The sequence below is a fragment of the Grampus griseus genome (assembly GCF_964374135.1).
Source record: "Grampus griseus genome assembly, chromosome: 2".
Taxonomy (NCBI): domain Eukaryota; kingdom Metazoa; phylum Chordata; class Mammalia; order Artiodactyla; family Delphinidae; genus Grampus; species Grampus griseus.
Genome location: NC_139018.1, coordinates 83,661,106 through 83,673,973, shown reverse-complemented (window position 1 = coordinate 83,673,973; position 12,868 = coordinate 83,661,106). Strand labels below are relative to the sequence as shown.

General features: G+C 39.9%; 1 protein-coding gene across 2 annotated transcripts in view; it reads right to left on the bottom strand.

The window, feature by feature from the left end:
- Positions 1 to 12,868, bottom strand: part of EIF2AK4 (eukaryotic translation initiation factor 2 alpha kinase 4) — a gene marked incomplete at its 5' end in the record, with an annotated part of 113,725 nt that overhangs the window by 24,963 nt on the left and 75,894 nt on the right. For both annotated transcript variants that reach the window (XM_082649573.1, XM_082649574.1), the window contains 7 exons: positions 161 to 277; positions 1,203 to 1,371; positions 2,524 to 2,573; positions 5,323 to 5,444; positions 5,853 to 5,928; positions 7,357 to 7,593; positions 9,863 to 9,916. In XM_082649573.1, the coding sequence (XP_082505699.1) occupies positions 161 to 277; positions 1,203 to 1,371; positions 2,524 to 2,573; positions 5,323 to 5,444; positions 5,853 to 5,928; positions 7,357 to 7,593; positions 9,863 to 9,916 (825 nt within the window). The remainder of the gene's footprint in view (positions 1 to 160; positions 278 to 1,202; positions 1,372 to 2,523; positions 2,574 to 5,322; positions 5,445 to 5,852; positions 5,929 to 7,356; positions 7,594 to 9,862; positions 9,917 to 12,868) is intronic.

The window sequence follows — 12,868 nt, the reverse complement described above, 5'->3', positions numbered from 1 at the left end:
AATTGTTCACTGAATCAAAGCCAATCGGTTCTTTTACCTTAGAGCAATAAGGGAAGGAGATAAAAGTTCCAATTCAGTTTCATGGTTACATCACTAAGAAAATACCCATGAACTATTATTATTATCCTTCAATATCAACTCAAAGTAATTAAATGCTTACCACAGCATCATACAGAATAACATAGACTTGATTGAGTTTATCTTCTGGGATCCCACAGTGTAAGAGTATTGCTTTCAGTAACATGGTATGGTTCAAGTAAATACTGTAGTTTCTTTCCTAGGATAGAGGAATTATTATTATCGTCATTATAAAAGCAATACACGCACATGACCAAATCTAGAATCTTATCACCAATTTACCAACCTGACACAATGGAAGGACTGAATTTTAGCATATTGCCTTCTAGTTTACTTTTTCATATACATTCTTCTTGCACTATTGTGGTCAGAGTATAATATAATTTAATACTTTATTATACGCATCAGAAATACTTTGGTCTCCAGCTATGTTTAAAAGCCTGAGTGAGCTGACACAGATTTCAAAGAGGGAGAGGACCTGGTTCAATAGTGACTGACCTATATAAGCCCGGCTGGTGGAATATAAGCACACAAGTCAGTCAGTGAGCATCTGCAGGGTAGCGAGCCGTGTGCTGAGCCAGATGCAGTGGGAGAAAGGGCCCCAACCATAGCTGGATAGAGAGGTCCTTCTGGACAGGGGCACGCCGTGACTGACGGGTGTTCACTGTGGCGGGGTGAACAGGGCGTGTGTGTGGGATGCAGAGGAAAGGCGGAGGAGAGCCACCACTGTGCTCACAGCAGCCTCCACTGGCTGGGTAGTCCACAGAGACTATGCAAAGTGAATGGTTGTTAAGAGCCTGGGTGTAGGAGGGAGCTGAGGGTTCTCAACATGCTCAAAGCATCCTAGGAATCTTAGGCTAATTCCTCAAATTTTGGAAGAATGGATGGAGAAACAACACCCTCCTCCCAACCAAAGAGACAAAAACAAAACCCGTTCTGGTCAAGGCAGAGGTAAGAGCTTGAGACAAGTCTCAAAAGCTACATCAGACTTTCCCGGGGACTTGAGTAACAATGTGATTCACCGCCAGCACCATCTGAGGAGCAGTTCGCGGCTTTCCCAAGGCACTCGGCAGAGGACTCTATCTAGCGGGATAACCTTGGGATGTTAGGATATGGGAAGGAACCTGAAGTGCTGGAAACTCCTGGATGATTTCATAGATGGTGTAGATGATTTCAGCGGTGGGCAGAGAGCTGTTGGTGGTAGAGGTGACGATATCAAATGCACATTCCAGAAGTTCTTTGGGATGAAATCGGTCTAATTTGCGAGGTCTGAACACGCGTTCTATGCAGTACCTGGAGAGAGAAACCCGCGTTTCTAAGGTCATTGCTTACTGCAGGGGTCCCCAGCCGGGCGGCACAGCAGGAGGTGAGCGGAAGGCGGGTGAGCGAAGCTTCATCTGCCGCTCCCCGTTGCTCACATTACCGCCTGAACCATCACCCCCATCACCACCCCCCCCACCGTCCGTGGAAAAACTGTCTTCTATGAGACCGGTTCCTGGTGCCAAAAAGGTTGGGGACTGCTGGCTTACTGGAATTAAATATGTGTAAGAGATTGTTGAATAAGATAAAATAAACAAATGTGAAAAAATTAATCAGTAGTATGATTAAGAAAACATAAAGATAGATGTGCCCAGAATAGTCTTGCCTGCGATCTAGGTTCCAATTCCCAGTGTTGCCACTATTAAACTACAGGGCTTAATTTTTTTTTTTTAAATGTCTGAAACAGAGATGAAATTACAAACAAAAATAAATTTATCTTAAGTGTTTGCTTTCTACACAGTGATCCCCACACCTTAGGACTATGAATATTAATTGTTCACTTGGAACTGAGAATAAAAGGATGTAAAGAGCTTTGATTTTGTTTAGGAAAGGAGCTGCAAGGTCGGCTGCCTCGTTGACAGGAATATTGCTCCAATTTATGAAGCTCTTGGTGTTTGACTCCTGTGGTATCTGAATGTACACCAAACCTTTCCCCAGCAGTAAGTGCCTGGAGGTCCTTGGCGTTCAGCATTCCTGCTGGGTTTACTCCACTTCTCCAGAAGCAGCTTTTATGCAGTTACCTTTGTAGGCAGTTTTCACACAGAGACCACTGGCCACTTGTCCCTTCAATTAAATTTTAAAAGGGGCCATCTGTGATCAAGAACAGCCAGATGTTTTTCCAAGCAACTGGTTGTGAAAATAATTAGTCATGTGACTTGGGGACATTTAGAAGGCACAGAATAGACTGTGGGAGCTTCAGGTACCTACCCAACTGCTACATTCCTTCAAAGGGGAGGCTGCCAGTCCTGATCATAGAAAGGGGTACTGGGACTGGGCTTTTTGACCATTTTCCAAGCTCAGTACTTTAAACTCCAAATTCTTTACTGTGTAAGGATCACAGAAGATGAAACATTCTCCCTTGGTTTCTTTCCCACATCCCCCATATGAACCCCCATTGCTTCTTACCGTTTTAAATTCAAGATATTATTTCTTGCCACGTATCTTGCAAAAGGAACCTGAAAAATAAAGTTTCAAAGGTCAATATCAAGATGTGCCAACCACGTTTTTTTTTTTTTTTTTGCGGTACGTGGGCCTCTCACTGTTGTGGCCTCTCCCGTTGCAGAGCACAGGCTCCAGACGCGCAGGCTCAGCGGCCATGGCTCATGGGCCTAGCCGCTCCGCGGCATGTGGGATCTTCCCGGACCAGGGCACGAACCCCTGTCCCCTGCATCAGCAGGCGGACTCTCAACCACTGTGCCACCAGGGAAGCCCCTACCTTTCGTTTTTTAAATAACAGCTTTGAGCTGTAACTCACCACAGAGTTCTCCCTTCTAAAGTTTACAATTCACTGGTGTGTAGAATATTCACAAAGCTGTGCACTGCTTGCCATTCACACCCCTTGGGATGTTCCTGAGTTGGTCAGTCAGCAGCCGACCGCACTGCTGGATGTACCTCCAACCTTATTCACTGTGCATTTCTTAGGTTTTTGAATTTGAGAAAAAATCACTATTAAACACACTCTGCTAAATTTTTTATTATGCCAAATTAAAGTCTGTGCAAGTTATTTGATTATCTGTGAATTTTTTTAAGTGTCACTTATAATAATGCAATCAACATGGGTATTACCTCTTTTTTTTTAAAAATAAATTTATTTATTTTTGTCTGAGTCGAGTCTTTGTTGCTGCGCATGGGCTTTCTCTAGTTGCGGTGAGCAGGGGCTACTCTTCGTTGCAGTGCACAGGCTTCTCATTGCGGTGGCTTCTCTAGTTGTGGGCTTCAGTAGTTGTGGCACGCGGGCTTAGTTGCTCCGAGGCATGTGGGATCTTCCTGGACTAGGGCTTGAACCCGTGTCCCCTGCATTGGCAGGCAGATTCTTAACCACTACGCCACCAGGGAAGCCTGGGTATTACCTCTTATGGTGAATTTCCTGACTTTCCTGTAGATCTTACAGAAGAAATTCTTAATAACCACTCACTGATAATCACCACAACTTATAAAACCATTATCAGATTGCCTCAAGAGATCTGACAGGATATCATTAATCAATGGGTCAAATTCTCAAAGGGCAATTACTTTTTATTTTGGGGGACTGAATATATCAGCTCACAGAAAGAGAGCTGATGTTTTAAAAATCTGCATTTTAGTGTCCTAATGTCTAGAGAAGCAGCAGCCAGTTTTAAGTATAGCTATGTAAAGGTTTGCCCTTCTATCCTTTCTTCAACAGAGCCCAAGTGTCTGATATGCTACCTACTTACCTCTCACTCAAAATAATCCCAAATCACCTGACTTACTATAAAAGAAAAACTAAATCTGAGGGTATGGAAGGAATTTCTTCTTAAACCATAAAACAAAACATAGATACGCAAAAAAGACAATGCCCTGATTCCAGACCTCCTTCCAGAGAAATACAGTCAAAAGTTCGAGTCTTTGACACTTTACTCTGGTGATACAAACAAACTGGTATGTGACTTTGTTCACACGCATGTGGGAACATGTATTCACCTCACACATACTGGGTACGTGCAAACACACAGTGCACCTTATGCACACACTCAGTTGTGCTTTTTTAAACTTTTTTCTTTCTCTATATAATAAAAATGGAATCGTATTAGAGTTCCTTTGAAATATACTTCTTTTCAGCTAACAATATACCATGGACATTTCTACAGATCAAATATAGATATGGATCTATCTAAATATATATGTATTTTGATCTTTTACCTCCTTAATATTCCATAATAAATTATTCAACCATTTTCCTATTGATGAACATGCAGTTTTTAGTTTTTGACCACTATGATAAACTGTCAATGGACATCCTTTTAATGTTAGTATACTGATGTGTTATTTCTTTAAGTAAATCTCTCAAAGTGGGATTGCTAGCTTAAAGGGTATAGTATGTGCATTTATTTTATTAAATACTTTCAGATTATTTTTCTAAAGGTTTAGCAACTTACATTCCCATCAGCAACATATGAAAGTACCCATTTTCCTAAACCCTTGTCATCTGTGGACAATTAAATATTTTTAACAGTCTGATGGGTTAAGTTCAGATACCTTTGCTTTGCATTTCCTTATTAGTGAGGCTGACCATCCTTTAGAAGTTTATCGGCCCTGTGCATTTTCTCTTCGGAGAACTGCCTGGTTATAGCCTTTGCTCATCTCTCTACCTGTAAGTGCTTTCTGTACATTAGGGGTATTAACCTCTTGTCTGTTACATGCATGTACAGTACAGATGGGCTTGTTAGCAGCCAACACCATGTGAGTGATCAACTGGTAAGAGTATGGCTGTCAAAAGGGAACCCTGGGGATAAGAAAGTAAGCATGAGCAAAATTCACACATAATTAACAGAGATGCTTGCTGTTACAAGAATTTAATTGTTCTAGACATTAACATGTTAGAAAGTTACTGAAGACCTAGCCAATAAATAAAGAAAAAAACTCCATTTATGTGTCTAAGTTGGCCAGGTTAGCCTGCTGTGGTCACCTGGCGAAGCTCAACACTGACATGCAGACCTGGCACCTGCAATACAGGGCTCAGGTTTCTAGGGTCACAAGCACTAAGGTGGATGTACACAGGGTCAAATGTTTACCAAATTCCCATAATGCTCTCACCCTGATAACTCCTTTAAGATTATGTTTCCTAAAGGTGACGTTAAGAATATAAGCCTAGGGGGGGATGGTGGGGGTCATCCTTTAATACAGGTGCCACCCCTGGGACCAGGCATGGCACACGCGCTGTCAACAGAGTGTTCCCAGCCTCACCCGCAGGTCGAAAGGAAGCATCACCAGCATCCCGCTGTGGTCCATGAATAAGGCAGCTTCATTGTGCTCGTATATTTGCCTATTTCGGGGAAGCAGCAGTGGGGTACACAATTGGACAGCTCCTACACCAAATGAGAAAAAATAACTAATCATCAGGTTCTCGTTCTTTCCACACGCAACTTAAAATGAACACAGACCTGACAGTTGAGTAATCTGCTACTGGGACCACTGAAAGCAGTTTATCTTCAATTCTCTAAATGGAAAGCTCACCTAAGGTTAAGTTTGTTAATTCAGTCCTATTTCTGACTCCACAAACCAACTGTATTTTAGCAGCAAGGTTGTAATATCCAAATTTGTTTCTCCTCAGCAAGCTGAATTATAAAAATAAGCTTAAATTTCACAGGTGTCAACAACTTAGAACTGAATTTAAAAGGTAAAATATGGTTGCACCCAAATCCATTCATAGTACTTTCTAATGAGGAAACAAAACATCTTTTGAGAAGGCACATAATTTTTTAAAAAGGACATACCATGTCTTTTGAAGATGCGGATAATGGTTTCACCCACGTGTTGTTGTATCTTGGCTGTACGGATGGAGAAGCTGCCCTAAGATATGACCAATTAAAATGTCATCAAAGCCTAATCAAAGGGATCCCCTACCATACTTTTCTGTGGCTTGCAGTAGGCATTACATTGCTTATTCCCAAGATCAAAAAGAGGTCTCAACAGGTCATTCCCCTTTTGAACATATTCAGGAGAGAAGAAACCACATGTCTTGCAACATGTCCTGCTTTAGGAAGGCTGCCTAGGTTTAAAGTCCAAGCTCTTACGTTGATGTATGTCTTTCAGAGACAGCCAGTCATATAGTACTACACAATTCTCCCCGAGGACTTTCAGGGATACTGTAGCAGTCAAACACCTAACAGTGTCAAACCCCCTCCCATATTCTAAGGTAATTCATAGTGGGCCTCTTGAAAGCTTCAAGGCCTTTGTGTATTTTGTAAATAACTGTCTTTTTCATTTGTTTCGTATTATAAAAGTAGTACTATTTCACTATAGAAAATTTAGAAATAATAGATAAGCAAAAAACCCCAAAATTAAAAAGTCAGCCATAATCCTGCAAATGTCTAATATTGCCAGCAAAGAAAAACTGGCCCCTGAAATCTGTACTGATTTTCCACAAACCTTACCACTGCTTTCTCTACTACTCTTCTAAATTCTATTTTAAGCATACAGAGACATAGAATATAACAAATATATGTTATTCACTCACCCAACTTTATCAAATTTTAACATTTTGCTATACTGTTTCAGACCGTTTTTGTTTTTAAACAAGAAAATGTTGAAGGCATTTGAATGTTATGTTGAACATAGATGTTGAATGTTAAACCTGCCTGTGCTTCAGAAACCACCTGGGAGCTCTGAGATTCTTGAAGCGCCTCCCACTTAGATTTCAAGTCACTAGATCGGATGTAAGACCTGAGCCTCTGTATTGTCAAAGGGCCTCACAGGTGACTTTGACGTGCAGCCAGCATTGGGAGCTACTGGCTACCGGATCTGGATCTGAGCTGGCTGGGTATTTTTGGCACTGGGCGGCTGGGCCAGGGCTCAGTCTCTAAAAGCACCGCTTCTTAATCTCTTTAGTAGGCGGTGGGTCAGGAACTCCTTCAAGTTAAGTGATTAAAAAAAGTGTGGCTCTTCCTGGAATAATGCATATGCACACATTTTGCATATACAGACCTCAGGTTAAGAGCTTATGTTGGAGAAGGACCTACTGTAGAGCACAGGGAACTATATTCAATATCTTATAATAACCTATAATGGAAAAGAATCTGAAAAAAAGAATCATAAATATCCGTATGAATCACTTTGCAGTACACCTGAAACTAACACAACTTTGTACATCAACTGCAGTTCAATTAGAAAAAAAAGAACTTATGTTGGAGGCATTAAAGGACTGCATGAAAATCGAGGAAGTGACTCCACCCTTTTGTGGACCACGTGAAGCTCTTTCGAGGCGCGGCTCAGGCCCACCTTCAGTATGTCGCTGTCGTAGGTGTAATCGACGGCGGGGGAGATGCGCTGGGAGAAGGTCTGGGCCATCACCGTGCGGTAGGCCTTCCCGCCCACATTGGCCAGGGTGCGGTGCAGCACCTCGTGCAGCTCCGACTCCTCCATCTGGGGCGGAGGCAGCAGTTCGCTCCTGAGCAGCTCTGTGGCTGTGGGCCGCTCTGCCGGATCGTGGTTCAACAGCCAGGAGATGACAGATTTCTACAACGAAACCCAAGCACCCCGGGGAAGGGTGCAGTGGAGGGTGCTCAGGGATTCTCCTGACAAGCAGTGGTTGGTTCAGGTCCAAAAGAGACACACTTCTTCCACTTAGTTGGTGCATGTTAACTGGTATTTCTGAAATCTCTGAATTTGTCACTCTCCCCACCCCTCCCACCCCCACCTCCCGTAGTTCATTACGGTCACAGAATTGTGCAACAATGTAATATGAGTCTTTCTTAAAAGAGGTCCTTCTTATACTTCCCTGCCATAAAGGACCAAAAAACCCTCAACTCAACAACTACATAGAAGCAGAAGTTAGGCCTTCTAAACACTGTATCTAAACTACTGTATCAAAAAAGATACAAGAACATAAAGCTAGTAGTTTTAGGTGCTTAATTTTAGTATAAACTATAACATGTAGGAGCTTCTAGAAGCCCTAAAGCTGTATAAAACAACTTTTCATTTTTCATTCTCCATTTATGTTATCTGTATTGATATCATTCCCTTGAATTCTCTTATGTTACTGGTTTATTATACTTTCACAGCTATTACCTGATTAAGCAGGGAACTATTTGAAGGCAATATAAACCTTGGAAAGGCTCCATAATGCTTCTGTAATTCTTTTGTTTACAATGAAGATTTATAAGGAGTTAGAAGGAATACCTGAGATCAGAAAATCTCAATTTTTAGATGAACCTCATTAAGCATTTTCTAATCACGTATCTTTAAAATACCCTCCCCCAAATCCCTACCCCTGGTTTTAGGCTAAAATAAAAACACAGGTAATTATTTTTCACATAAAGAAGGGAACTGACATGATATAACTTTATGAAAATTTATGTTAAATTAAACTGGTAAAAATAATATCCTATTCAGCAAAACAGACTGTATGTAATACTGCTTAATTTCTGTATGTGGCAACAACTGTGCTATACTCAGTCTACAAGCATTTTCTATGCTGCCTCCTTTCAGATAAAAAGCAACAATGTGACGTGGGAGGTTGCTGCGGCACTGGCTGTGGTGCTAAGTTTATACAGCCCAAATGCAAATGCTCAAGGGTGCCCAGTAAGTCCCTGTGACAGGAGGGCAATCACTGTCGTGACAAATGGTGTGTATAGTTGCACTGTGTCTGTGGTTTAAGTTCCTACACCACCACAGCTGCCAACATGAGGAAATAATGAATAAGACTGACCTTGTTACAGGGAAAGGCTGGGATATGAATATTTTCTTATGACACCCCAAAACATGGGGAACAACTCAGTTCGAATCAGTGGTAACAGCTAACAAAAGAAGTAGAAACACAACTCAATGTATTTTCTAATGGTTCTTCACTAATTCAATAGTTGAGGCAAAATGGGTCCCTCGAGCCATAAACAAATGTCACATTAAATGCTACTGAGTTATAGGATGTTAGTGCTAATATAAATAAAGGGAACTTAATACCTTTATTTTACAGGGGAGGAAAAGTAAAGTCTAGAAGAGTTAAGTGACTTGTCCATCCAGATACATAACCAATAATCAAGAAACAGCAAATTAATGCAATATTCTAGCTAGGTTTCTGTTCTCAACATTAATAATTTAAATTAGGGATTTTGCCTTGATTATAATTGTTAAGAAGTCAGATTAAGGAATAAACTTCTACATGACAAGAGTATTAACCATGGAAGGCTTCACTAAGACAAAAAGCCAGCATTAAGAAGAAAGGTACACCAGAAGCACTATAATAAATTCACTAATGATCCTTTCATATTAGCCAGATGCCAGTATTTGCTATGACATGAGTTACACACACACACACATTTGTAGTATGGAAGAGAAATTATTTTGTTTTAAATTACCGTTAACATCTGGCTGTCTAGTCTTCCCCTTTACAATTTGAGCTACTTTACCATAAGACAGAACAAAACTGTAGTTTTAAGATATATTCTTCTTTTCTTAAAGTTCCAAGCTTTATCTAAAACAACGAGCTGTAAGAGCATTCTCTTTTTTAGAATAGCTAAGCCAAGCGTTCAAACAGTACTTCAAAAGCATGATGAACCACAAAAAAGAACCCTGGAGTTTGTTAATTTTCTCTGTCAGCCCTTGGCATTTTTACGGTGTATTTCAAGTCTAAATACATTTTAAGTGCTCCATCTTTTGATATTTTTTCCCCACGTTGTTCCCATGAGACAAGAGAATGAGTGGCAGAAGATTACTAATTGAAGAAGAAGAAAAATAGTAATTAAAACCCAAGAGTGAGAACACAGTAAATAAAGCATCAGAAAATTACCTGCTTTGTGTGCTCTCCATCATCGAAGTCTTCTGGAAACTTAGGCGAAGTAGGCTAAAAAATATATTATATTCAAATCAGCAAGTGCTTGGCAGATTGCCACAGTGGAATCATTTTATTCACCAGAGGTAAGAAAATCAAATACAGAAATGAAAATTTGCTAACAAGGGAAGATGGATGTGAAACTCATCGTGAAACCCAACGCACATCGTTCCAAGGACATTCGTATTATCTTAATACTTACTTCACCCAAATGACAGCCTAGGTGACAGAAAGCACCTCATTTGAGGACAAACTTTAAAATCTAATGGCTTCAGGGAAAGACAAAGTAGCTTTATTAAACAAACAGATTAAAAAAGGGTAGAAATACCAAACCATCAGTACCGAGTAAGAGAAAAACAACACAAAAACCTCTAGACCCAAATTTCTCACCTTTCTGCTAAATAAGACCTCAGTCATAAGGTTAACTTGGCAGTTGAGATATTCTTGAAATGAGGGAACAAACATGAATTTTAGACTAAGGAAAGGCACTTCACCAAGGACACAGTCCTTGAAGAGCATTCCAAGTCAAGGCAACGACACAGTAATCACTTCATTTCCTCTGATACGTTACGAACACAGCTGCCCTCTGATACATTATGAACACAGCTGCCCGCTGCTACATTATGAACACAGCTCCCCACACTCTTCTGGCAGTTAGACCATTAAACTCTTTTCCAAGATATCTAGTGGAGTATTCTTAGTTACGCTGTATGTGATTTACCCTAACAGACATGACTGCTTGGCTCTGCTCAGAAAGGAAGAGGAAGACTCTCTGTAACTCTTGCTCATGAATATGTGAATCTAAACCACCCTCACCCAAACCTTATTCTCCACTGTCATCTTAATGCCATTTCCAATAGGCATCCTGGCTCGCGTACACTAACATAAGTCCCTTTTAGTTTGTGCAATGACAGTTTAGTTTGGGACAACTGATCCTTTGGGCAAGGATCAATCCCAAGAACACACATGGAGATCTCACTGGGAAAAAAATTCAAGTGCCTGACATTTTCCCCAGACTCAGATTACCTTCTGGTCATGGTGGTATTCTTTAGGCATTACTACACCAGGTCCATTCAGCTGGAACCTTTAATTTCTAGACCTAAATATCCATTATCCTTATAACCAATTCCAACTGCTGTAACTATATTGATATTACGCAAAATTTTTGGATTCCCCTTTTGCTTTAAAATCAAGAGTAGAGATAGCCTCAGAAGAGAGTGGCATGATATACTTAAAGTCATGAAAGGGAAGAACCTACAACCAAGATTACTCTACCCGGCAAGGATCTCATTCAGATTTGATGGAGAAATCAAAAGCTTTACAGACAAGCAAAAGCTAAGAGAATTCAGCACCACCAAACCAGTTCTACAACAAATGCTAAAGGAACTTCTCTAAGTGGGAAACACAAGAGAAGAAACGGATCTAAAAAAACAAACCCAAAACAATTAAGAAAATGGTCATAGGAACATACATATCGATAATTACCTTAAATGTGAATGGATTAAATGCTCCAACCAAAAGACACAGGCTTGCTGAATGGATACAAAAACATGACCCATAGACAGGCTGTCTACAAGAGACCCATTTCAAACCTAGGGACACATACAGACTGCAAGTGAGGGGATGGAAAAAGATATTCCATGTAAATGGAAATCAAAAGAAAGTTGGAGTAGCAATACTCATATCAGATAAAACAGACTTTAAAATAAAGAATGTTACAAGAGACAAGGACACTACATAATGATCAAGGGATCAATCCAAAAAGAAGATATAACAATTATAAACATATATGCACCCAACATAGGAGCACCTCAATACATAAGGCAACTGCTGACAGCTATAAAAGAAGAAATCAACAGTAACAAAATAATAGTGGAGGACTTTAACACCTCACTTACACCAATGGACAGCTCATCCAAAATGAAAATAAATAAGGAAACAGAAGCTTTAAATGACACAATAGACCAGATAGATTTAATTAATATTTATAGGACATTCCATCCAAAAAGAGCAGATTACACTTTCTTCTCAAGTGCGCATGGAACACTCTCCAGGATAGATCATATCTTGGGTCACAAATCAAGCCTCAGTAAATTTAAGAAAACTGAAATCATATCAAGCATCTTTTCTGACCACAGCACTATGAGATTAGAAATCAATTACACGGAAAATAACGTAAAAAACACAAACACATGGAGGCTAAACAATACATTACTAAATAACCAAGAGATCACTGAAGAAATCAAAGAGGAAATCAAAAAATACCTAGAGACAAATGACAATGAAAACATGATGATCCAAAACCTATGGGATGCAGCAAAAGCAGTTCTAAGAGGGAAGTTTATAGCTATACAAGCCTACCTCAAGAAACAAGGAAAATCTCAAATAAACAATCTAAACTTACACCTAAAGGAACTAGACAAAGAAGAACAAACAAAACCCAAAGTTAGCAGAAGTAAAGAAATCATAAAGATCAGAGCAGAAATAAATGAAATAGAAACAAAGAAAACAATAGCAAAGATCAATAAAACTAAAAGCTGGTTCTTTGAGAAGATAAACAGAATTGATAAACCATTAGCCAGACCCATCAAGAAAAAAAGGGAGAGGACGCAAATCAATAAAATTAGAAATGAAAAAGGAGAAGTTACAACAGACACCACAGAAATATAAAGCATCCTAAGAGACTACTACAAGCAACTCTATGCCAATAAAATGGACAACCTGGAAGAAATGGACAAATTCTTAGAAAGGTATAACCTTCCAAGACTGAACCAGGAAGAAACAGAAAATATGAACAGACCAATCACAAGTAATGAAATTGAAACCGTGATTAAAAATCTTCTAACAAATAAAGTCCAGGACCAGACAACTTCACAGGTGAATTCTATCAAACACTTAGAGAAGAGCTTACACCTATCCTTCTCAAACTCTTCCAACAACTGCAGAGGAAGGAACACTCCCAAA